The following is a 26,851-nucleotide window of genomic DNA, read 5'->3' on the forward strand; positions in this document are numbered from 1 at the left end:
TTTCAGCACTATCAATAAAAGCTACCCTGTCAGGATGATGTATTATATGCCAGACAGATTTATACTATGAAGATGAACTCAGCGGGATCTAAACTTTCAAATTTTCCTTCATTCTGATTCCATGCAGACTGAAAATTCTCACTTGCCCAGAGAAAGAGAGTGTTCAACAGGCCAAGGCAAACATCAATTTACCTAGTGATCATATTTCTCACTGAATAAATATATTAGTCTCTTAAATTGGGTTTAAGCTTATCAAACGAAGGATTGATAATTTTACCAAGAAAAATTCTACTCTGTGAGTTTTCTGGCAGCCAGCTTTGCCTTGGTAATACCACTCCACATTACCAGGTGTAATAGTTAGCTTCGCTGCAACAATGCCACTTAACAAAATGTATACTAAGTACTTATCATTGTTCCCAGGTGAGCTGGGACTTGGCTGGTCTGAGGTTGGGTCAGACAGCTTTGCTTCAGGCTATCGCACCAGGAGCAGGTCTGCCTCCCACTACTCTTACTGGCTAAGGCAGCTCTACTCCTCATCATCATCCTCTTCGGATATCATCCAGTGTGATATCTGAGCTCTGTTCCTCTTAGAGAGTGATAGAGAAGAGAACAAGGACATGGTAAAGGGTATAACGAGGGGGAAGGATTGAGGTTCTCATTACAGTAATCTACCACATGAGGTTGATTCCATATCTTAACAAAGTCATTGTGAACCAATGGCAAGAGTATCAAAGGGAGAACCAGGACACAATTTAATTATTTGAGCCAAGATAATAACATCTAAGTTATAAGAAGTATTGGAATATTGGAAAGAAATCTCTTCCAATTGACATTAAATGCCCAGCTCTCTGCACATTTACAGTTGCCTCCTAAAACCTTCACAATTCGCTGAGGGTAACTTTTAGGATTACCAAGAGTTCACTGAAACTTAGGCAAAGGAACTTGCCAGAGTCACAGACATTAGGGATTTGAAGCAGAACATCATATGCCAACTCCAACTTTTCACCATAGCAGTTCTCTCTTTGACAGTTTTGATAATTAGGAATTTCTAGAAAGAATGTGTGATAGATATGAAATATTTTAATTTGGACATAAAAGACAATCCCCATCCTGCTAATGCTGCTGTTTTCTGCAGTGGTGCAGCTTCCGCATATTATCAGCTGACACTGAAATAAACTCCAACCTGTATTCAGGACTATTTGTCTAGAATTGCAAGTGACTCAAACTTAAACTAAAACCAGAAGTTCGTCACCCACATGCAACCTCTGCTAGCATCATAGCCAACAAGATATAAGGAAAGCAAGAAAATCAGATTTCCCCTCCTTACTTAGTACCTCTTGGACACCTTATTAATTGAATATATTTGAAAACATTTGTTTATCAAAAGAGGCAAATGTTAAACACAATTATTGTGGGAGTTTGGCAAGGGAGCACATACTGAGGACTGGGTTAGAAAGATTTTTCAGAGGAAAGAGAGTTATACTTTAGGGGAAAGCATGGAGGGAGACAGGTGGGCAATCTCCCTCCACCACCAGTCCAAGGCTGAACAATCATCCCCAACTCCCAACATGCACTCTGCAAAGCAGTATTTGAGTTCAGGGGCACTTGGTTGCAGCAGACTGCCTCTCCTCTCAGTCACAACTGCAACTCAGCCACCTCTCTCTGCTATCTTCACTGTGCTAAAACTTGCCTGGCCATCAGGCCCACTGTCAAAAGGAGACTCTATTCACAGCGCCTAGTCTCTGCCACTGACCCACAGGGCAGAGCCCAGGGTCCTGTTGCATCTGTCTACACCAGCAGCACCTGTAGCCACAGGGCTCTCTTCATCAGCTGCAAAAACGCTAGAGGAGGGTTTTCCTGAGCCTTATGCCCTAGGCAAGTGCAGAATCTCCCTGGGAAGCTCGGGGTAGGCTGGGGAGCTGGCTCCCCTTGTCTGCGCTCTCCCCTCCAGCCGGCTGGGCGTCTGGCGCCGCTGAGCTTGCAGAGAAGGCCGTGGGGCAGGGCCAGCCAGAGGGGCTGCCCTCCCTGCAGTGACGTCGGGGGTGGGGTGGGGCGAGGGGTGACCAGCTGGCTCCGTGCCGGTCCCGCCTCCTCCTAGTGCCGGCTCCTTGGATCTTCAGGAGATGCTACCGCTGCTGCTGCAGTCGTGGTGCCGACTCTGCTGGTCCGCCCGCGCCATCAGGGTAGCGACCTGCTGTCCGAGGGCCGAGGGCGTACCCGAGCGGGGCCATGCAGCCAGGAGCAGCACCACAGGCCGTGCTGCTGGTCACCGTGCTTGCCGGGCCCTGGGGTGCCACTGGTCGCTTGCTGAGCGGTGAGTGTATGCTCTGGGGCAGAGGCTGGTTACCCAGCTGGGTGGTTACCGGCCAGCTGGACTGATGCACCCAGTGTACCCCAGCAGCTGCTGACCGTCTGCCCCTCCGGGAGCTTCTTCCCTGGCCCTCCATGGAGTGGGTGGGGTTGGCACTCAGTCCTCCAACACTCCCAACTTTTAAGGCAGCAGTAGCTCCATGGTGAAGACCCGAGCTGGGTTCCCTTTGCATCCAGAAATGCTCAAAGTCCACTCTGTCCCCAAATCACTGGGCTTTGGGGGTAAGGAGGCTAGGCCGGGTGGTGGGCTAATGTGCCCCAGCAGGCGACTTTTCCACTCGCTCCACTGAGGGCTGAGCAGGAATCCTCTTAGGGCGGGCTCACCAATGTCCATGCCCTGTCCAGAGAGACACCAATGTCCATGCCCTGTCCATGCCCTGGGAGAGCTCCTGTCCCTGGCGTCTGTGGGGATACTGAATAGGCTTTTCATGGGAATGTTATTTCGGGGGAGGATGGCAGGATCCAGTGCCTGGAATGAGCGCTTAGAGATCAGGAAAGCAGCCTTGCTGGCGCGGGACAAGCCCCGCCTGGCCGGGAATGACTCTCTCTGCTTCCTTCCTCCCGCCCTGCCGCTGCAGCCTCGGACTTGGAGCTGAGAGGTATGGTGCTCTGGCTCTTGTCTCTTCCATTTGTTCTGCATGTGGGGAGCAGGAGGGACTGTCCTGTCTCTTTCTCACCCCCTTCACGGGACAGACACGTTGGCCAAGAGAGATGGAGGAGAATGAAACCTCCATGTATTGATTTCTGCCTGCCAAGCTGGTTGAAAGAAACTGAAGTTGGGTTTGGGCTGGGAATAGGGTGCCAGATGCAAAAAAAAAAAAGGGGAGGGAAACTCGGTTGGGACTGCATGCTTTCTGTCCTTGGTCCTGGGGAACAGAGGGCCCTCCTGCCCTTCCCCTTCCTGCCAATGAGAAGAGAAAGGCACTTCCTGAAGGCAGGGGAACCAGATGCAGCCTCGGCCTCCTTCCAGCTCCCTCTTTCTGGCACTTACCAGCTGACCTGGGATGTGTGACCAGGCTGGACAGTTCAGGAAACTGCTCTAAGGTGTTATGTTTTCCCTTGATAATCCAACGTAGAGGAGTGGGGATTGCCTGCAAAGTCCATTCCAGCTTACATTACACTGATGTCCAGCCTTAGAGTTCCTGGGGCTCATATTTTTCTCTGCTTCTTGATTTGGAACCACCTTTAAGGAATCACAGAAGCAGGGCTGGCCCAGATTTCCCCCAGGCAATAGCCCAGCACAGCCTCTCTGGCCAGTGGCCCCGAGTCTCTCTGGCTCACCTTCTTGGTAAGACTGTTCACTTTCTGAGGTCTCCTAGTTCACAGGTGGATTAATCCTATTCTTTTTTCTATTTAGCAATAGCAGAAGAATGATAGGAAAAGAGAAAAGATGCAAAACTCTTATAACTTGATGCTTATTTAGAATTTATCAAACTATGATAAATAGAAAATAAGAATTCACAAGAGCTTTCTGGATTATCTGTATGCACTCTGTTTCCATTTAGCATTGAAAATGCAGTTAACAATCTGTGGCCTTTTGTCCTGTATTCTGGACAATTTGGAAATAATGAATGCTATCTGGCTCCCTACACAGTTGCAAAACAAGTTAGGAAAATGAGAACATTCCATGAGGACTAGGAAGAGGTTCCCAAACCAAAATCCTTCCCCCCTGGCTCTACGGCAGCAATTCACACCCCAAGTCCACAATTTGGCCCTCTCCTGGCAAAGGATTCCTCTTTGTGGAATTTGCTTGTTTGTAGGTCTCGATCCAGAACCAAAGGCTTTGTGCTTCTTTGGGTAGGAACTGGCAGTTGCTTCTGTATCCCAGCCCCTAGCATGGTGCCAGCAGAACAAAAGACTAATGAGCTACTCTTTCAGGTGCAACAGGCTTCAAACACCTGACATAAGCCAGAGTGGTGTACATTTGAGGAAGGTTCAGTATTCACTCCTCAGTGGAATCCCATCCATTTGTCTGAGATACTGTTCAGCCCTTCGGGTGTCAGTCAGAGGAGGCACAGCTCATGCACTTCCAGTACAACCTGAGCCTCGGGTGGAGTGAGGAGTGGGGAGCATGCTCAGATGAGTGGTGAGCAGAACTTTGTAATTAAATCTGGGTTCTGACTCAAGCATTGCTGCTGACAGCTATGTGACCTTAGCTAAATTTCTTAATTTCTCTCAGTCTCAGTTTTCTCTTCAGTAAAACGGGACATGAGCATTATATCAAGGGATTGTTATGAGGGCTCAATGAGATGGAATGTGAGCGTGTAAATGTGAAAGCCCTTAGCATAGTATGGCACCTAGTAAGAACTCAGTAAGCCTTAGCTGTGGTCTATGGACAAGACAAGTAGAAGAAGACCCCATGGATGTAATGCTCTGAGTTCCTTACACCACAGACGGGATGGATTCTCAGTCCTGTCATTAGACAGAGGCTGGAGGGTGGAGGAGCCCAGGTTTGACATGAAAATGTCTGATTTCCCTGAGGGACCCACCAATCAGAGATCACTCACTTTAAGCCATACTGTCTCCCAAGACTCCCTAATGGCATGAAAGTGTTATTTCTGAAACCATAATCTCCATCTACCTCTCTCTTTTTTTAAAGATTTGATTTTATTTATACAAAAATCAGGGTACAGGCCAGATGTGTGGGAGGGTGAGCAGATTCACCAGAGACAGAGCGGGGAGCAGAGCAGGCAGACAGATGAAATACACTGCTGAGGGGAGCAGCGGGCAAGACAGGAGCGGTCTGCCGCATCACGTGGTTTGCTCCACAGCCAGCAGGGATTGAACCGGCACTGCAGAGGCTGCAGACAGCTTCACAGCACTGCGCTCAACTGCCTGCGCCACCAGGGAGGCCCCTCCACCTACCTCTCTTTTAACAACAAAAATATCTGCTTTCAAGAATCTGCAGAAAAAACAAAGCACAGGGTCCCTACACAATTTAGGCGTTGACGTTCAAATCCCTGCCTCTCCATGTTGGGTTTTAATTTGCTCTGAGAATCCTAACCAACATTGTAGCAGCCCCCTGATGAGTGGTGAGAATTCCCACCCAGGGAGACCTCCACTCCCATGCCACCAAGCCTGCCTGCCCTGGTATACAGGGGAGGGTCAGGAAGAGGGAACTGAAATAAGGTGAATTCTTTTTTCCTCTAGGGCAGCAAGTCTGCCGAGGAGGAACACAGAGGCCTTGTTATAAAGTCATTTACTTCCATGATGCTTCCCGAAGACTGAACTTTGAGGAAGCCAGAGCTGCCTGCTGGAGGGATGGGGGCCAGCTCGTCAGCATCGAGTCTGAAGATGAACAGAGACTGATAGAAAAGTTTATTGAAAACCTCCTGGCATCTGATGGTGATTTCTGGATTGGGCTCAGGAGGCGTGAGGAGAAAGTAAGCAATAGCACCGCGTGCCGGGACCTTTATGCTTGGACCGATGGCCGCGCATCGACATTCAGGTAAGTGTGTGGAACCCACAGCAACTAACTCAGTTGACAAAACACAAAATGATGGAGGCAGCCAATGAGTACAGTGTAGGTCCGTGGAGAGAAGGGCCAGCCAGGCAGAGCCCAGAGAGGACAGCAACACTGGAATAGGCACAGACCAAGCAATGTGGCTTCTATTCAGCGGGGTATAACCCAGAAACATTGTTTCAATGGCACAATCTTTGCAAGGCTTGCAGTCAGTGGTTCTAGTTATCTGGCCTGTTGGCTTGGAATCTCAGGGAGATATTGCAGGTCTACAGGGGCTCAGACTCCAACCAGGGCTCCGGACTATAGGGAATTATGGTGATGGGCAAGAAGTCAGAGTCAAGATCTAATTAAATGGATCAGCCCAGAGGAGACTTAAAAAAGCCCATAGTTTTGCAGGATCTCGACTCTCCTGAATCACAGTATCTCTCATTTCCTACCACCCTGCCACCAGGACATTGCCATCTGCTTTCCCTAAGGAATGCAGTGACATGGACACACCTCAAAACATATCACAATTAAAAGACAGATCTAAGACTAGAAAAATGTAACAAATTTAACAGAATATCTTTCTACAATAAAGAGTTCATGCGTTAATAAAACACTAAAAGTTTATATAAATGAATGAAATCCCCAAGAGATAACAAAGCAGATAGTTCACGAAATAGAAAAATCTAACTGATCGGCAATCCTATGGGAAAAAAAACTTCAGATTCACTGTCAATCCAAAAAACAAAGATTAAATTAAATATACATATATCTCTATATATTTTGCTGTTACATTTAAGACCCCAGGGCAGCACCTATCACTGTTCACTCATTCTGCTAATCACACCCACATCTTCATCCAAGTTTCAGAAAGAGCTCCCATAAGATTCTGATGGCCCTCTCTTCCTTGGGGGAACTGGAAAAAAGGAAGGTTAGTGGGATGAACTGCACTTCCCACCACTGCACTGGTTCCACCAGTGGTACTTACTGACCTCCCTCCTTTAATGGACAGTCTGGAGTCCCTCAGCCTCTACTCAGAGAGCCTCAATGACTCACCTTGTGGCAGGACCCAGACCACCCTTACCCTTCAGGAGACTGATGCCCCAGTCACCTTGCACTTCTGAGGTGGGATTTACCATCAAAACTGGGCACACAAGTACCAAGAGATAGCCCCCAAATACTGCTGCCCCTACCCCTTGGCTCCCAGGCCTATGGACTCTTAATCTCAGGTACACTGGATGATGAAAATGTCACTGCATGCTGGAGAACGATACCCTGTCCTCATACAGCGTTGCCTATAAGCTGGTGCTTCAGCCATGGTCTCAACAAGCTATTCTGTCACTCTGCTTGGCTGGCAGCTGCAGGATGGTACAATGTGACTAGCAAATGACATGGCTGGGCACCTCCTTTGCTATAAAATAGGTGCCTTGTTCTGATGAACTGTTACCCAGGTTCCTGTGATGGTTGATGAAACAGTGTGTAAACCTTGGGGTAACAGTGCTCACTAAAGCTCTGAGGCAGGAGAGGCTGACATCAGTAGGCTGCCTCACTTTGTCTCTCTGACTGTCCAGTGCCTCTTCCATGCTTTTAGATACATTCTAGTGGGCTTTTACAGGCAATAGATTCTCATCCTTCATACCCACTTCCATATGCCTATTAATATCACTCCATCCAAGAGCTTCTTATCCCCAGTCTTCCATTTTCCTCTTTTAAAAAGATTTTCCTGGGCCTCCCCGGTGGTGCAGCAGTTGAGCACTGGGTTGCGAAGCTGCCCGCAGCCTCTGCAGCACCAGTTCAATCCCCAGCCACCGGGTGAGGGTCCTACATGGTGCTCAGACCCCTCCTGCCGCCCGCCTCTCCCCTCAGCAGTGTATTTCGTCCATCCATCTGCCTGCTCTGACTCTGGTGAATTCTCTCACCCTCTCATGCTTCTGACTGTACCCAGTGCTTGTATAAATAAATAAATATTTTTAAAAAAAGCTGCAAAGTTGCTAGCTTCCGTTAAAAAAAAATTTTCCTCCTGATCAGCTGTCCCAGCTCTCTGCCTTACATACTCTAACATCTCATAACCTCTTCTTCAATACAAAGTGGTTTGTGCTACTCTAGTATCATCCTTCAGGATCTGCCTGGCTTGGGCAGAAGCCAGACAAATGAATTAAATAGAGATATGACAGAGAATACCACCCTTATATTCTCTAGATCTGTGAGGGTGACACTTCTTTTTTCAGCTTCCCCTGGATAAAACACTGTTTCTTATTTACTGTTTTGGAGAGAATGGAGAAGAGCACACTTTCAGAGGCTTCCACTGGCCCTTCTCCATCATTATAGCTCTCATCCCATCAGCTAAGGAAACAGAGTGGGACTATGCCAACTAGCAAATATGTCTATTCAATTCACATACTGGGGGACTAAGGAATGACCACTGAAAGGTCCCCCTGTCAGCTGGTCCCAGGCCAGAACTCCACTTAAAACCTGGCCTCAATATGCTCCTCCTGTAGTGGGAAACCTTGATGAGACCTCAAGTCTTTGGGTATTGATGTCAACTTGTACCCTGTATCTTCTAGTCCTTGTAATATACGGCATTCCCCTTTTCTTAGTGCATGTTACTCAATAAATGACCATAGGTTCCCCAAGGGAGAAGAATAGGGGAAAATATTACCCTGTGCACCTGCAGGGTGTTGCAATGTCCTTCCTGGGAAGCTGGCCTCTCCTATCAGTGAGTTTCATACCTGAAAGCTGGCTCAAGGCCAGAAACTAGATGCCAGACATAATATTCCACCCATTCCTACTGTGTCTGTGAAATGGAACAACATAAAGGCATAAGGCCTATGGGAAAGAGAAGAAGCAAGCAAGTCAAGGTAGGGGATCTACCAAAAGGGTTGAAAATTGGGCTGGAGGAAGGCCAGAGCCTGGCCTCAGCTAGGCCCCCAGGTGTCCAGGCACAGTGTTCAAGAAGTGCTGCAAGTTCAGCTGTTGTCCAGGCTCCTTCCCCTCAGTGGTTGCAGCAAAGGATCTTCCTTTTAGTGGACAGCAACACAGGACTCCATTAGAGCTGACTTGGAGAGAGGAGGAGATCTGCCTTTTAGTTCTCTCTATGGAGGAGCTCTAACAAGAGCTAAGCAGAGCAGCAAAGCCTAGTTCAATTATATGAGCATCAAGGTTGGAGGAAAACAGCTCAGGTAGGTAACGAACCAGGCAGACTACAAATCAGCCCTGAAACAATGCACTGAGGAGGGGGACAGGATGCTTATAACAATTAGATGCTCTATGGGATCCCCGGCTTTAAGCTGGCACATGCACACCCAACTTGGTGGCAGCACCATTTAACTCCAAGTATCAATGGATAGTGGAACTGAGGCTGCTGATGCACCCCATCCAGGAACTATGGAGACAAAGACAAGAAACCTGGCAGCAGGGATTGATAGAGGGGCTCATCAGCCTGATGAAGTGGAATCAAATGAAACACTGGAAAAGACTTCCTGGGCTCCCTACTCATGTCCCCACACTCAGAGGGGCTGCTTTGACAGCCCCTACATTTTGGAAAGTCTTGCTCACATACAAGAATTTTCCAACTACTTCCCAGGGCTAGGGAAGCAGTTATGGCCATTGATAAGCACAGGGAGATGAGAAAAAGGCAAGCTCTGGGTGAGATAAACCATGCCTCTTCTCAGTGCATCTGATTTCTGAGAGAGAGAGAGAGAGAGAGAGAGAGAGAGAGAGAGAGAGAGAGAGAGAGGAGAAACAAAATCTAATTAGCAAAAAATCAGAAAGAAATAAGATCTCCAGACTCACCCTGCTGGCTACTCTTTCTCACAGTTACTTTACAGACATCATAGGGTCATCTACTCCCTCCCTCCTTGCAAAGAGGTTGTAGCAAATGTCAGATGATTTACTGTGATGTGCATATTAGAAAGGATGTGGCTCAGCTGGTTGACAGGACTTCCTCCTAATCTCTGTATCATGCTCTAAAGTAGAACTTTCAGTTCATGGCTCCAGGGAGCTGGGTGGGAGAAGAAAGCTTTGAAGTCTTGGGGTATCTTTCTCCATTTCTGGCCCCTTTCCTACAGGAACTGGTATGTGGATGAGCCTTCCTGCGGCAGTGAGGTCTGCGTGGTCATGTACCATCAGCCATCAGCACCTGCTGGCATCGGGGGTCCCTACAGGTTCCAATGGAATGATGACCGATGCAACATGAAAAACAATTTCATTTGCAAATATTCCGATGGTAATGAATCCTCTTTCAAGTTATGTGACCGGATTCTCGTCCTCTTCTCATTTCATAAGCAGCTGCTAGCTCTGAAAATGTGTTAATATGGTCTCTGAAAAAGTTTATGGCAAATGTGGGCAATGTGAAACATCTGGAATTCTCATCAAAAGAAATGCAGTAACACCTCATGAGCCATAATTCTACCAATGCAAGGGTACCAGATGCTACTTGAAGGGATGAAGAAAAGAAAGGGTCTAATTTATGTATGAGAGGGCAAGAATTATGAGAATTTCAGGAAATGAAATGCCCTCTAAGTGGACAGTCACAAATTCTTATTCTTTCCATATGGGAAGTTAGCTGTGGGTGCTTGGAATAAAGAAGAAAGATGAAAGGAAAGCTGCTCATTGTACCTGCAAATCTTCTAACCACCATGAGATTATTTTCTGGAACTTTAAGGAGTCAGAATAATAAGGTAGATAATAAAGTGCACCAACTTCATTAGCTTGGACAGACAGCAGGTTACACTCCCTGGTCATCCCGAATATACGCCTTGCAAATTCAACTGGCACTTGCCTCTAGATTTGTTAAAGGTTTTGAACTGGCCACAAGCCCAAAGTGTCACTCTGCCAGAATGTCCCTCCTCCATGATAACTGACTTAGATCTAAACACAAAGTGATTTTTGAACTGTTCCTGAAGTTTCTCATCTCCCCAAAGACAAATGCTTGGCCCCTATTTTGCATCCTTTCCTGACAGGAATAGAACCATCTGTTAGTTAGATCTGGTTAGGGAGTAAATAATCCTGTCATTTTAAAATTGTTTGTCTGTGACTGTGCTGTTGCTGCAATGCTTGTGCTAAAAGGTGTTTTTCTACCTTCTTCACCCTCTGAAATGAAATCTTTCCAGAGACCTGGCCCTTCCCACCAAAGAGAGTTGTTTCCAGCAAGGAGGTTACAAAAACTGTAGCTGGTTTAGTGGGTCCCCTTTACTGAAGAATTAAAGCAAGGCATTGTCACAAGCTGGCTCTCCAGCACTTCTGTTAACTCTCTCCTGCTAGCTTCAGGATTTAAAATGCCATACTTTTAAAACATTTTTTAAATGTGAGATTTTGACATTTCCTCAGCCTTTTATTTTTGAAATTCAAACCTGGTTTGTCTTTTAATCATATTTGTTATTACTTTGCTTAGTATCTGAATCCCAGAGGGAAAAAGATGGCACACGCAGAAGATTTAAGGAGGAGAGTATCATAGAAGGATATTTGCAGGAGGACAGGCAAAGAGTCTGAGATGGTGAAGTGCCTAGGGACTAGCTACAATGGGAAGCTGTTACCACTGCCCAGTCTTGAGGAGCAAGGGGATTAGCAGACCCTCACGAAAGCATGAAGTTATAGTGGAGCTACCCAAGGAGCTACATAACCAGAGGATGAGGCTACTATCAACCATGGTGACTGGGAAGGAGGCAGAGAGAATAAAAACCAGGCCCTCCCTCTCCTTCTGTTTCTGCCCCATTGGTTAAGTTCAATTTCCTGTTTCTGCCCCATTGGTTAAGTTCAATTTCCTGTTTCTGCCCCATTGGTTAAGTTCAATCAGAAGCCAAAGGACAAGAGCACCCCAATGACACCGTCCATAGAGGTCAGCCTCCCAGGACACAGAGAGGGACAGAGAATAGACCCAGGAGGGGCAGGGGTGCATGAAGAAAAATGAGCACATTGCCTTTGCATGGCTACCATTCCTCCAGATAAGTCTGCACACCTCAGCATGTTATAAAAGAATGGACACAATGAGACTCTTGCCTCTCCGGTCTGAATTCTCACAACTCTTCCTCCTGTCCCCTGCCTGATCCCCTTTGCACTCTATGAAGTTCCCCCAAGAGCACTTAATTGCTATTTCTAGTGCTTGCAACATCCCCACATCTTTCCCAGTTAACTCACTCTCACCTTTCAAATTCAGGCTAAATATTACCTTCTCTGTAACAACTAAGAGGAACAGGTAATCTTGGATTGGACGATGGATGGTGATGTTCTATAAAGGACATTAGTAGGACAATTGGAAGAATTTGAATGAGGGCTGCAGATCAGCTGATAGAATATTAATGTAGATCTTTTGGTGTGTACTGTGGCTATGTATGAGCAAATAAACAGATGCCATGCTTTGGCCAGTTTTATTAAGGTGGCATGGAAATTTAGTTATCTTCATTCTTGTTTCTTTCTGCTACAGAGAAACCAACAGCTCCTTCTACAAGGCCAGGAGGTAAGCCCTTTGAGATTTGGATTCATTTGGGCTATTTCACAGCCTCTCTTCACAGGCTTAGTACCACAGGTTCTTTAAACTATTCAATTGAAAAACCGCTGGTGTTAAAGGAGACCATTTGCACAGGTAGATGGCACAAGTAGCTGTTGAATCTACCTTTCTAGTGCTGCCTATTTCTCTCAAAGCCAAAAACAACAGTTGCAAATACATTTGGGGGTATTACTCATCATTACCGACTCTATAAAAGGAATGATTCGATCTAGAGACAAGAAGAGAGCCAAACTGGTAACTGATAATTCGAGAAGGGAGTTATTGGCCTTCCTTTGGCACTGCACTACTTTATGTCTCTTGATGCCAGTGGCCTGTTGATTGCTTCAGGACCTGATTCTTGGCAGCAAAAGTCTCATCAGGAAGAATTAAACCTCGAGGTCAGCAAATCCGCCTTAACCTTTCTGTGTTTATAAATGTCTGTGGTCACGCTGCTGCCGCTTTTTGATAGGATGCCAGAGAATATCTGGATTATGATGCCTTTCTCCAGGTTCTCAAGTCTGCATGTCTCTCCAGGTGCAGGGCCAAAGGCAGTAACACCCATGCTTCCAGGAGACACACGGAAAGAAGATGCCAAAGAAACACTTAAAGAAAATAAAGGTTATGTATTGAACCTGGGAAGGGCAGATAATGGGACTCTCTGGATCATAGGTTCCCCTACTTCGCTTTGTTCCAAAGCTACTTAAAAAATGGAACTAGTCAGGGTATCTGTGACTTTGCAAAAATTGTGTTGTGTTAAATTGATTTATCAGTGAAATATGCAGATGGAGCTATCCTAAGATGATTGGGAGAGATTTGACTAGACAGGAGGTGAAAAATCTGCATGAAGACTGAGCCTCCAAGTTATGGGGTGAGGGGGCTGAAAAGGGAGAGGAAGAGGGTAGTGAGGGGAGACATGGAAGGAGTAAGAGATTGGATAAGGAGAAATAAGAGCAGAAAGACCCAGGCCAGAAGCATAATGTCCATGATTAATACTCACTAGTGAAACAAATAGATAAAATGGGCAAAAATGTTTTTAAAAGCTTAATCATAAAAGATAAAAGAAAATGGGCTAATAAATTGGCGGTGCTAATGAACTTTCAACTTCAACTCTCACCTTGAGTTTCAAGAGGGATACCTGGATTTTTCTCACTGGACAATTTTTAAAAATCACTAAATTTCTCTGTGCTTCAGTTCAACCATTTGCATAATGAAAGTAATATTTTTCTCACATACCTAAAAGCACTACTACTCTATAAGATGAAATTGAATATTGCAATACTAAATCCAATTTTGATACTAGACCCTACAGGTTAAGAGCTCAGTCCGCAATAAGACTGGCCTCATTTCAGATATCAGCCACAAGTTCAAGTTCAGAGGCTCTCAGGACATCCACAATTCTCATCTACAAATCCAGAGGGCGCCCACAATCCCCCCAGGTTCAATCATTCACTAGAACAACTCAGAGAACTCTGAAAAACACTGTACTTATAATTATGCTTTGTTATATAGGATACAAACCAGGACCAGCTAAGTGAAGAAACACATAGGATAAGATCTGAGAGAGTCCTAAAAATGGGGAGCTTCCATGTCCTCTCCCTGTGAATTCATTGTCACCCTCCTGGTACATCAGTGTTTTTCACCAATCAGATAGCTCCATTGAGCTTTGGTGTGCAGAGATGTTACTGAGATGTCATTACATGACTGAGCTGATTACTAGCTATGTGATCAAACTTGATCTCTAGGCCAAACTCCCATCCCACCAGCCCTCATCCTGAGACATCTCCTTAGGGTAAACTCTTGATATGATCTTGAGCCATTCCTAAATAGCATAGCCACTGCTGTCATTTGGGAAATTCCAAAGAATCTCCCTCCCTCCAGGAACCAGAGAAAAGAGCCATTCAGATTATTCATTATCCAACAAATATAATGTATGAAGATGCTTTTTGAAAAAAGTATAAAGCACTGTGTAAAGGTGGGCAGTACTAAATTGCTCATTGTAACTGTGATGGGATGTAAAGTGGGTTTTATTTTAGGTTTTTGTTCTGTTTAGTTTTAGGTTTTTGGCTTCATGGGGGTGAAAAAAGGCAATAGCCTCTGGGTGCTCAGGAATTATAAGCCAGTGGAAGTAGCAAAAGAGTCGGTCCTCAATCCTTGATTGCTCTCAAAGTCCCTTAAGGAAAATTTGTCTGGTTCTAAATTTTAAAGGACAAGAAAAAGCCATGATGGCAGGCCTTGTTTTCTTTTGTTGTTGTTGTTGTTGAGGTAACATTAGAACACTGTAGCAGCAGACCCTTCAGGTGTGTGTTACCATACCACACCCACCACCATGGTACCCATAGCCCTCCACCATCATCCATTAGGCCCCTCTCACTTTGTCTTCTCTCCCTTCTGGCAGCTTCAGTTCCACGGTAATATTTCTAAGGTTTATTATTGGTTTGATTTTGTATGACCTTTTGTTTTGTTTCTCTGTATTCCACATGTAAGTGAAACCATCAGTACTTTCTCCTTCTGAGTTATTTCATCCCCTCCAGTTCCAAGACAGCAAATCTTTAAGTGTTCTTCACGGTCACTGTTCATGGGCCTAACTGAATTTATTAGTCATAGTCAGAATTGGTGGGAAGGTTCTCCAGGCTGACTCATGTGTTGTGAGTGACTGTCTATTTCCTGGCAATAACTGAGACTCTTGTCTTGTTTCTTTTTCCCTCCTGCTCCCTTTGCCCATTGTGGGAAGTGGCCTGGTCTTTAGAGTAAAAGGCACCAACACTGCTTTGTTAAGGGAAAGGAAGGCAAGAAAAGCATCTCCTTCCTCTGAAAACAACTGAATTAATAGAAGTTCCCTTCTGATATTTTGCAAGAGACCCAAAAATTTTAGTTTCTTTTCTTTATTACTTCAGATAACGGGAGTGGTTAAAAAAAAAAAAACTCATTTATTGAAAGTGAAAGACTTTGCTAACTAGTATTGTATAGGAAAGCACTCTTTGGAATACTCTGTGTTGATAACCCTTTTCTATACCTGTTTTGAAGCACCTAGAAATATCACCAATGCTGATCATGTGTTTTTTTCTTTTCAGAAGCTGCCTTGAATCTTGCCTACGTCCTAATACCCAGCATCCCCCTTGCTCTCCTCCTTGTGGTCTTCACAGTTGTATGTTGGGTTTGGAGCTGTAGGAGGCAAGTACATCCTTCATTGTGTAAACCTCTGTGTCTTCTGAACTCTGAGATCTGGGCATGGCCCAGTTTGTTTCATGAAAAGCTATAGTAGCTGCAAGAGAATGGTGACTGCAGATTGGAGAGTAATTTCTGTGTGTCTCGGGGTCTTCAGAAGTACTAAGCTTTTGTGCTGAGTTGTGATTGAGAGTATGATCTTAGACTCTTTTGTTTTGTGTGGGTGGAAGATTTTGAACCATTAGAGGGGTGAAACTGTTCTGTACACTTCCTGTGTTCCCACACATCACTCAGCTCTTGGGAATGTATGTTCTCACTGAAAAGTTTTGTTGAGCGAGTGAAGGAATGAATAGTGAATAGTATGAAGAACAACTGTTTTCAAAGAATTTTAATAAATGTCTGAAACCAAGGCACCTAATTCAAAATGAAATAACCAAATCCTTTAAAATTTTTGAGTTTTCATTGACTATACAAGTTTTGATTGCTACAAATTCACTACACTAAGTCACCTAGAGCACCTCTATTTATGAATCACAAGTAATTGTTTTGGAGGTACCCAGAGACCTTCTCAGTTAACTTGTACTCCCCATCATGGTATACATGAAAGAAGACTGGTAGTCCCACTACACAACAGGAAAATCCAGATCTAGTTTAAAATTCGACTCCTTTTGATGATTAATTTAAGATGAATTGGTAAGATTCCAATGTAGAAGCTACTTCATTTAATAATAACTTCCTAATAGGATTATGATAAGGATTTAAGCAGGAAATACAAGCAGAATAGGCATTAGTTAGCATTCAAAAATGTCTGCTATCATTATGATCATTTTTATTATTTATTTCCTTTTCATCAAAAAATTGAATTCAGTTCAAAAAATTACAAATGTATTTTCCAACTGCTTGCTCTGCAGTTGGTTCTCAATTTCCCTTCCTTACCCTCTCTATTTAGTGCCCCACCATCATCTGGGAATTGTGTTTCTCTGTCTTAGGGATTTTTAACCTCCTTTGTGCCAAAGACCCTATAGCAGTCTGGTGAAGTCTATGGACCTCTTCCCAGAATTATATTTTTAATGCATAAAATAAAATACATTGGATTACAAGGGAAGCAATTATACATCTGATAGTTTCAAAAAGCTTTCCAATAGTGAACATGTGCTACAGTACTACACATGCTTCTTTTAATAATGTTTCTTTATTTAGTCCAAGTTATAATTGCTATAATTTTGATGTAGAGTGAGCTTAACATATTTTAAGGCATCTACACTAATTGTGATATGAGATAAAACATCTGATTTCTGTCAGTGATCATATCAAGAATATTACTCATCCTACTCTCGTATATTGCCTACATTCATAATTGAAGGACAGGCTAACTTTCAATCATGAGTTCTTAAAATGGAGTATGATTCCCCATCCAGTTCAATTCAAGAATGCTCTGGGGTATCTGGGGAGCCCTGTCCTATACCCTGCCAGCGGGGAATGATAGATACACAGTCTCTTTGGACACAGCATCATTTTCCTGTTTTGCTCCCACTGCAGCCCAAAGTCCTGTAAGTTTAGGCAGGGTGAAAGGCTGTGCATGCCTGCTGGGGATGGCTTCCTCTGGCCTGCACAGGAAGCACCAGCATGCTCACAATCCCCTTGTCTAAAATACTCAGCCCTGGTTTTCTGCCCTCCTAGGAGACGGGAACAGCCTGACCCCAGCACAAAGGAGCCGCACACCATCTGGCCCACTGTTCACCAAGGGAACAGCCCCAACCTCGAGGTTTACAATGTTATACGAAAACAAAGTGAAGCTGACTTAGCTGAGACCCGACCAGACCTGAAGAACATTTCATTCCGAGTGTGTTCAGGAGAAGCCACATCCGATGACTTGTCTTATGACTATGACAACGTGGCCGTAAACCCATCTGAAAGCGGATTCGTGACCCTGGCAAGTGTGGAGAGTGGCTTTGTGACCAATGACATTTACGAGTTCTCCCCAGAACGAACGGGGAGGAGCAAGGAGTCTGGATGGGTGGAAAATGAAATATATGGTTACTAAGGCGCATGGGGAAAGCTTGAAGAATGGGAAAGAAAAGAGAAGTAAAATTCTCCTATATTCTATTAGGAAAACATTCAGATCTATGGCGATGTCACATCGGGTCCAGGGGTACGCATGTGGTCCCCTCTAGCCCCTGTTGGATTCCCAAGTCTGGGCTGTATTTCTTGCACAACCTGACCTATGAGAAAGCACTTTATCAAGAGTAAAAAATAAATGTCAACTGACTGGTTGTATCTGGCTTTCCAGAGCCTGTGCTACTGTGAGCAGGAATAAGGCAGTAGCCCTATGGCTTGGAAGACCCATCACCGGGGTCTGTGTTTTGATGTCCATGGCAGAGCACAAGATCACAAAGAGACAGAAATTACAGGCTCCCAGGCAGGCCTGCGCATCAGCAATTCTTATCTGGTTTTTTTGTAAAGAATCAAATCAAATCAAAAGCAGGAAACAGAATGCTGGTGAGTCTGTGTCTGCAGCCCTTCCTCTGCTGCGGCCTCAGGGGACCCTTATTTCTTTCTCCTGACAGCCATATTTAGAAATCTCCAACTCGGAAATACTTTAGAAACAAAAAATGAATTTTGAGCCTCAATCTCTCGGCTCATGTTCCCAGCCTTGATGTTGCAAGTTCTTCTGTTGGTTAATGCCATGTACAGCAACCTAAATCATTTTTACCAATAACAGTTCTACCTTTTTGTTTTAGGGAGCAAATTCAAATGGTTTGGACTCAAATCCAAAGAAAAGTTTCTTGGCCTAACATCAGTCATTCATACAATGAAGGGCGATGGCCATTATTTAAATCACTGGCAGCCTCCCTCTATCAGCTTAATAATCTATTTTAACCACATCTCATCTATCTTACTTTTGAAAAGCTTGTAACTTTGCTTCCCATCTGGAGTCCCAAAGTAGAGAGTAAGCTAGACTGGGTCAGAATAGTCTAAATGTGGTGGGTTGTAAACATGGCCCAATAACCTGTGCGACTATGGCAAAGAACAGTGTGTGGAGAACAAAACATCTTTCATACCTGCTGTGGACAGGCAGGTTTTGTGGGGTGACATTTCCAGCAAAAACAGTGATCACGTGTTCTGAAGCACTCATCACTCAAAAAATGCCAGAGGTCCTATTTTGTTTCAAACCTGCTGGCTCTAGGATCCTTCCTCACAGCATCATGGGACCTGTGTGGTCTCCTTATCCTTCCCTGTGCCTCTCTGCCTTGGCCCCTGTTCCACAGCAAGTTCTTTGAGGGCAGAAATCCTACACCCCCACCTCCTATACCCAACACAGCATAAGCATTATTTGTCGAACAGATGAATGATTCATCTTTTAGCTTGAGGGAAAACAGCCTAAGTATTTCAATTTGAAAATCTCGTTATATTTATTTACCAAACATATAGGAGGTAACTGAGTTATTTTTGTTTGAAAGGCACTCCTACTGCCTAGGGAAAAGGAAGAAGCATGGTAACAGATAAACAGAAGTTGGTGAATTGTGTTAACAACTTACTTTAATCAGGTCACTAAAAGTTGAAACGAGGACCCCTTCTTCAGACTGTAATCAGAGTCAGCGCTCCAGCATCGGCCCTTTGTGGCTGATGTGTTATCTCCGTGGAGCCCACAGAGAGTTTCGTTCTGTTTACAGACAGTCTTCCCCTGGATTTAAAGTACTCAATTTCCTTTTTCCTCCTCAGAGTTACTAGCCTGAATTTACCCAACTCCATTTCTGTCTCTGACAATAACATTTCATTAATTTACAAACATTGGTTAAATGTTCAGTGTTTATGTTCAAATTGAACATTGAGTTTATTCATCCAGGGATTGTTTGAAGATTGAGCGAACCTGTTTCATCTCTTCGAAGCACAGTCCCCAGCCTTTTTTCCCTTTGTGACATACACAACAGAGGAAATGTATGTGCCAGATAATTCCTTAGGTCTCTCTACATAGTTCTTGAATACCTATTATGTGCCCCATACCATGCTAAAGAGGGCACACAGTCAGTTCATGCTAAGGTGGAAAGAAGTTGTATTGCAGAGTATGTGCATTTCCCAACATGGTTGCTGTAATGATCTTGTTTTATCATGTTATTCATTCAATTATTTATCCAAAAAAGTTTTAAACATATGTCCTTGGTCCCAGGAACTATGTATGCAAGGTGCTAGACATAGAGCAGTAAATAAGATGCTCCACCTCATGGAGCTTATATTCTAGTAGGGAAAAGAAGACACATCAGAAGACAAGAGAAATCACTGTAATTTGAAGGTTGTTTTTTAAATTGTGTGCAGTTCTATCCGTTGTCTTTCTCTTCCCTTCTTTTCTGTTCCCAAAAACTTGGGTCCTGGAGCTATTAAAGGAAAGGAAGGCATCTATGTCCAGGGATGTGAGGGGACTTGGTAGCTCAGAATGGGGAATCAGGCCCCAGCAGGGGGAAGAAGGTGTCTATGCTAACTAGAGAACCAGCCTGGGTGTAGCCCGAGCAAGCGAGGAAGCCCTCCACGCAGGCCGGCTGTGGGGTAGCAGCGACAACAGGAGATTAAGCACATACAGGGGGTTGTTTACTAAGTAAACATAGTAAGGAACTATCGGAAAAAGGAGTTACAGATATGAAAACAGAGAAAACTGGAGTGGCATTTGTGATGTTAGCTTGAAGTTAGAAATACTGGTATGATTTCGTGACTTTCAACATAGAAGTTGTATAGATACATATGTGTATGAGTGTACAAACATTATGTCCTCCAGCTAACATAGGTCTTCCACCAATATAATCAGGGCTCCTTGAATAAATGGCTGGGGCAGGGAAAATACAAGATTAGTTTAAAAAGATTTTTGTGCCAGAAAGCAAGGAAGTGTTCAAGTATTTAAGGATGACGGAAATAGGTCCATAGAGCACAGGAACCTGTGTTGGACAAATGGGGGATGTGGGCATCAAAATGAATAATTAGAGTGAAGGATTATCACCCATTAGATAAAACAGGAAGTGATGACTCACGAATGATATAAAATAATAAACTAATAAATCAAAATTTTGCGAAGGAATGGGATATTTATAGTTTCCTAGTGCCCCCTCCCCAAAATGCTCACTAATTACAAAGACAACAATACAGGCAGACACTGCCTCAAGTGATAATGTGAAGGTGGTCATAATGGGAAAATTGGAACTCTACCCCTCCCAATGGGATGCGCTGTGAAAAGCACAGCTTCACGTCTGTGATATTTCTGCTAAAGACGCACAATCTGAATCTAATCATGAGACATCATACAGAAACATATCAGTGGATGTTCTATAAGATAACTGGCCTGCAAACGTTCAAAGTCTCAAGGTCATAAAGACAAAGAAAGACTGCTCTGTAGAGAACTGCTCTGGAGTGAAGGAGACTAAAGAGAGGTCACAACTAAAGACACTGCTTGATTCTGAACAGGATCCTTTCTGAATTATAGATCCTTTTAAGGAAATTATTGCAACATTTGAGAAATTTTAGATAGGGACTGAGGATTAGACGGCAGTAATGCATTAGTGTCAATTTTCTGATTTTGATGTTTGTATTGAGATTACTTGAGAGAATCGCCTCATTGATGGGGAACGCACATTTGATATTAAGGTATGATAGGATGTCAGGTTGGCAACTTACTTTCACATGGTTGGAGGTAGGGAGCTCCTGGTAATATACCTGTGGCTTTTCTCTTCCTTTGAAACTATTTAAGGAAAATCACTTGTAAATAATGGTACTATAATGATAAGCAACATGTAGAGCACATCTTGTGTCTGAGTGCCACACGCAACTTTTTCATGATGTCATAGTTAAGAGTTTTTGAGAACCTGGGATCCAAGATGAAAATGAATCACTGATAGAGCTGTTAATCAGAACTCTGGCCAGGCTCAAGCTCAGCTCCCAGACCCCACCTTGACCAGGTCCAAGCAGTCACAGGAAGCAGGACGAAAACTTCCTGATTTGGACCATCACCCCTCCAACGCCAATTCAGCAATTTTATTCTTCTAAGATTTCCCATATTTCCTTTGTGAAAATACAAACAAAAGATATACTATGGACTAGCTAAGCTAGGTCAAAGGTGTCTGCCAGCTCTAAAATTATTTGATTTCAATATGATTTTTTTTTCTAGCCTGATGTGGAGCATGTTATACCCACATTACTTCTAAATCATGTACCTCATGGTGGAGAGCAAGCTTTAGAGAAAGATGCCACATGAAGACCTAGGAAACTTCATGTCCAGAAATGGAAAAGCAACAAAAACAATTTCAGAGTGCCCAATGGTTAGTAACTGCTAGCTAATCAGAACTTATAATTGAATCCTGAGTTTGAACAGCAGAAAGAAACTGTGTCTAGAATGAGTCATTCAAGCAAGGATGTCAGGAGAAACCAGTTTTTCAAAATAAAATAAGAACAGGTATAGGTTTGGGAAAATTAAAGCTGTTATATACATATTATCATAGAATGTGTATGCGAGAGTTTCTATGGTGGGTTATATATTTTAATCAGAAAAATTTAGATCTTGTCAGGACTTCAAAGTTTGGACTGTTCTGTCCTTGTGTTTTTCCTCATATGCCTTGTGTTTGGCTCAAAGCATATCAAGCAGAATTCATAATTGTTGCATTGTATTGGCATAAGTAAGGGGGAAAGCCAGTGAGCTCTGCAGTAAAGCAACTTTTGCTGTTAGAAACTGCTTTAATTGTCCTCACCACCAGATGGCAGTGTGAGGTTTTCAAAGAAATTTTACTTAACTTCATTAGTTTCTGACAAGAAACTTCTGCCACTGTAAGTCAAGGGGAAATTAAAATAATAGGAGAAATAAGAAAGTGCAGTGAAGCTGGTAAAATCTTGGCTTCTGGAATCAGAGTGTCTAGGTTCTAAATCATGCCTCTGCTACTTAGTGGTTGGGCAATCTTGAACAAACTACCAAACTCTTTAAACTTCAATTTCTTCATCTTTAAAATGAGGATAACATTTAGTACTTAACAAAATACATGCAAAACATTGGCACATGTGGAGTCATGTCCCCCCAAATTCATAGTTAGGCTGAAAGTCCTACCCAGCACCTCAAAATGTGACCACTGTTAGTGCTAGGGTCATTGCAGTTATAATTAGTAACATGAATGGTATTCAATAGGTCCTAATCCAAGAACTGATGTCCCTATAAAAGAAGATTAGGACAAGAGACAGGCACACAAGGATGACATCTTGTGAAGAGGATGGCAGAAATTGGGGGATGGGGTGGGAGCTGCAAGGAATGCCAGCGATTGCTAGTAAACCACCAGAAACTAGGCAAGAAGCCTGAAATGGATTCCTGCTTGCAATCCTCAGAGGGAACCCTTCCAACACCTTGATCTCGGTCTTCCAGCCCTGAGATCTGTGAGACAATACATTTCTGTTGTTTAAGCAACCCCATCTGTGGTATTTTATTATGGCTGTTGGAGGAAACACAGCATGTGATAAGTACAAATTAATATTAGCTGTTATTAGCCCTGTACATTTTAATCTAATTGTACTGAGGCAGCAATAATTTGCAGCATTTCGACTGTCAATTAAAGAGCATTTTCCAGCTATCATACATTTATATACCCTCTCCCACCCCCACCACCACCAAATGTGACAATCTGCAGAGCAACACAACCTTCAGCAGCAGGAGGGGATTTACATGAACAGGGGACCTGCTAACAATGAGAACAGTGAGGTTTTCGTTGCCTGAAGAGGCTCACACAGAGGCTACTTGATCCCCTGGTGGGGTAGGATTTGGAGGCCCCAGATGCTGTTTTGAGCCCTTCGACCACATGCTGTTGAGGTGTTAGTTTTTATTACCAGAGGGGACCTCCTACTGGTTGAAAGGTTGGATTTAATAACCTGTAAACTCACTCTTTAGCTCAGTGTGTGAATTTCAGTCTTTTTTCTTTGACCCTAAAGCAGCCAGGAAAATAAAGGGGGCAAAGGAGCTTGGTGCTACTTTGTTTCTTTGTCTTCCCTACGGTCCAGAATCTCTAAGAGCTGATTTTATTATTTTTTTAAAGATTTATTTATTCATACATACAAGAACCCAGATACAGGTCAGATGCACAGGAAGGTGAGAGGATTCACCAGAGACAGAGCAGGGAACAGAACAGGCAGACGGAACAAAATACACTGCTGAGGGGAACAGTGGGCGAGGCAGGAGAGGTCTGCTGCGCCATGTGGGATTCTTGCCCGTCGGACGGGATCGAACCCACGCTGCAAAGGCTGTACACAGCTTCATAGCGCTGTGCTCAACCGCCTGTGCCACCAGGGGAGGCCCTTGAGCTGATTTTATTAAAGGCTGAGACCAGTTAGTTAGGATTAAGGCTGAGGAGCTGCTCCAAGCCCCCTCCCCATGCCGCACCTGTCCTCACCCCTTCACACACGCACCCACGCACACACAAGGTATGGATAGAGGCTTGAATGAGCTGGAATTGGCCGCCCTACAAGTTGTCATCCTTGACAGATAACTCACCCACTCGTCCCTTCCCCCTGTTGGAGGAAGAGACTCAGCCCCACTGGGAAGGCTGCAGACTGTCAGCAGTTAGGAGGATGTGGCGCTGCCTCCTCTCTGAGTGTGATAGAGAACATAGAGGGAATACTACCTCCAAGGGTGGTCCCCAAATGTCCCACACCCAGTGGCTGCCACAACTTGCCTCCAAGGTAATTTTAATCAAAAGGAATTATAGATCTGGGAACTTGTTTGAATATTGAGATGAACAAATTAACCAGAAAAAAAGACACCTTGAGACAACTGGAAAAAAACTGAACATGGAGAGAGCATTAGATTAAGTTAAAGATGTGTCTTTTTTATTATTAAAAGTAATAACAGCATGATAGCTTATGAAAAATAGAAGGCCTTCTCGGTTATAAACTATACAATAAAGTGATCTGATTTCTGGGATTTGTCTTAAGACATGCTAACAAGAAAAAGGTACATGGGTGAATGAAAGAAGTTAGCAAATGGTTGCTATTTTCTTATAGTGAGTGAGGTTCAGTATATTATTCTATTTTTATGTAATGGAAACTGAAAGTTTCCATTAAAATTTCTTATAAATAAAAATGGGAAGAAGACGACTCCAAGTCTGATAAAGAAGGAGGTTCTTCTCTTTGGGAGAGGCTTAGAAATGCCAGTGATGTTTCTCCTTACAGGAAATAATAATGGCCCAGAGAAAATACTAGAATAGTTTAGCAAACACTTGTCTAACCTCTATCCCCCACCTGGAACTGGAATATGAAAAACAAGAAAGGTTGTTAATTCACAGAGCACACACTCTGTGACAAGTACATTCACGAACTTCTCTTTATTTAGTCCTTATAATAATACTGTTCAGTAATGCAGATATTATTTTTATGAATCCCTGCACTGATTATTCATCATTTGCAATGTCTCTCTCCTCCCCTCGCCCTGTTCTGCACTGTTCCGTGTCCCAGCAAGCTGACTTGCAGACTGTATTACCCAACACCTTGCCAGCTGGCCTGCCATACAATTTGGATGATGGGAATCTCTAGCAGGTCACTTGTGAGCAGGAAAGATGAATGGTCAGTGTTTCTTCCTTTCATGCTTTGGTGTCATAACTACAGTGGTAGTTGTACCCTCTGCAGATAAAACTCCACAAATGCCCCTCCTCCAGTTTTTACTATGTGCCAGAAACTCTAGTCCTTCTCCTCCAGTCACCCTTGGCAGTGGTGATAGCTTCCTCTGTAGCTAGTCTCTGGGTGTCTTTCCATTCTTTGTTTGCTTCCTAGGCCCCATCTGTACATCTGCAAGTAGTACTTTCATAAAGTCTCTTCTTTTGAACCATCTGTGGTAAATTCTGTTTCTTATCAAGACCCTCATTGTTACAATTCCAAACCCTATGGGGAGACATTCAAGTGTTTTAAAGTGGGACCATTTGATCAGATGTGTACTTTAGAGAGGTCCCCTTCACCGCACTCTGTTTTCAGACTCTATTCCAAAGCTATAGTTATCAAAACAGCATAGTGTTGGCATAAAAACAAACACATAGATCAATGCAACAGAATCAAGAGCCTAGAAAAAAAGACATGCATACATGGTCAATTAATTTACAACAAAGAAGCCAAAAAGATACATCAGAGAAAAGATAATCTGCAATGAATGGTGTTAGAGAAACTGGACAGCCATATGCAAAAAAATGAAAATGGACCCACATCTTCCACCACACACAAAAATCAACTCATAACGGATTATAGACTTGAACTTAAGGCCTGAAGCCATAAAACTCCTAGAAGAAAACAGAGGGAAGAAGCTCCTTTACATATAGGACTTGATGTCAAAAGCAAAGGCAACAAAAGCAAAACTAAGTGAAACTGCATCAAACTAAAAAGTTTCTGCACAGCAAAGGAAACCATCAACAAAATGAAAAGGCAGGGCCTCCCTGGTGGCACAAGGGTTGAGACACAACCTATGAAGCTGTCCACAACCTCTGTAGCACAAGTTCAATCCCAGGCCGGCCAGGGTGCAACCCACATGGTGCAGCGGACCTCTCCTGACTCACCTGCTGATCCCCTCAGCAGTGTACATCAATCAATCTGCCTGTTCTGTTCCCCTCTCTGTCTCTTATGAGTCCACTCACCCCCAAACCTCTGGCCTATACCCCAGCTCTTGTATGCATAAATAAATAAATCTTTAAAAAAAACAATGAAAAGGCAATCTACTTAATGGGAGACAATATTGATAAAGTATATATCTGATAAGTGATTAAAATCTGAAAATTATAAAAAACTGACACATCTCAAAGCCAAAAACAATTAAAAATAGATAGAGGATCTGAATAGACATTTTTCCAAAGAAGACTGGACAAGAGATAGATAAAAAGATACTCAACATCACTCATCATCAAGGAAATCAAAATCAAAATCACCATAACATATTGCCTTATGCCTGTAAGAATGACTATTATAAAAAAGATAAGAAATACAAGAGTTGGCAAGGATGTGGAACCCTTATTTGCTGTTAGTGAGAATATAAATTGGTGAAGCCACTATGGAAACAGGCTGGAGGTTGATCAAAAAATTAAAACTAGGGAGGGGTAAGAAGAAAGAGGGAAGGAAGCACAATGGTCTATGGTGGTGGAATACAGGTGAGTGGGTAGTGGGTACACTATGGGGGTACCCCATTACTTCAATTAAAAATAAATAAATAAAATAAAAATGAAACTACCATATGACCCAGCAATTCCAATTCTGGTCTATATATCCAAAGAAAATGAAATCATGTCGAAGAGATACCTGTTCATGTTCAATGCAGCATTATTAACAATTACCAAGACCTGGAATCAACAAATAAAGAAAAGGTAATATATAGTCATGCATCACTTAATGTTGCAATGATG

The 26,851-nt window shown here is 43.5% G+C and overlaps 1 protein-coding gene across 2 annotated transcripts; it reads left to right on the forward strand.

The window, feature by feature from the left end:
• Positions 1-2,229: 2,229 nt before the first annotated feature.
• On the forward strand, positions 2,230-17,511 carry LAYN (layilin; the record flags this gene model as incomplete). Of its 2 annotated transcripts, XM_084248949.1 has the most annotated exons (8): positions 2,230-2,314; positions 2,949-2,974; positions 5,526-5,818; positions 9,886-10,043; positions 12,240-12,272; positions 12,837-12,920; positions 15,374-15,491; positions 17,148-17,511. In XM_084248949.1, the coding sequence occupies 8 exons, from the start codon at positions 2,230-2,232 to the stop codon at positions 17,509-17,511; spliced, it is 1,161 nt and encodes a 386-aa protein (XP_084105075.1). The 2 variants fall into 2 exon arrangements, with proteins under 2 accessions (XP_084105075.1, XP_084105076.1); XM_084248950.1 differs by lacking the exon at positions 2,949-2,974 and having other exon boundaries at positions 5,521-5,818.
• Between the last annotated feature and the right edge of the window lie 9,340 nt (positions 17,512-26,851).

Source organism: Talpa europaea, assembly GCF_964194135.1.
Source record: "Talpa europaea genome assembly, chromosome: 12".
NCBI lineage: Eukaryota > Metazoa > Chordata > Mammalia > Eulipotyphla > Talpidae > Talpa > Talpa europaea.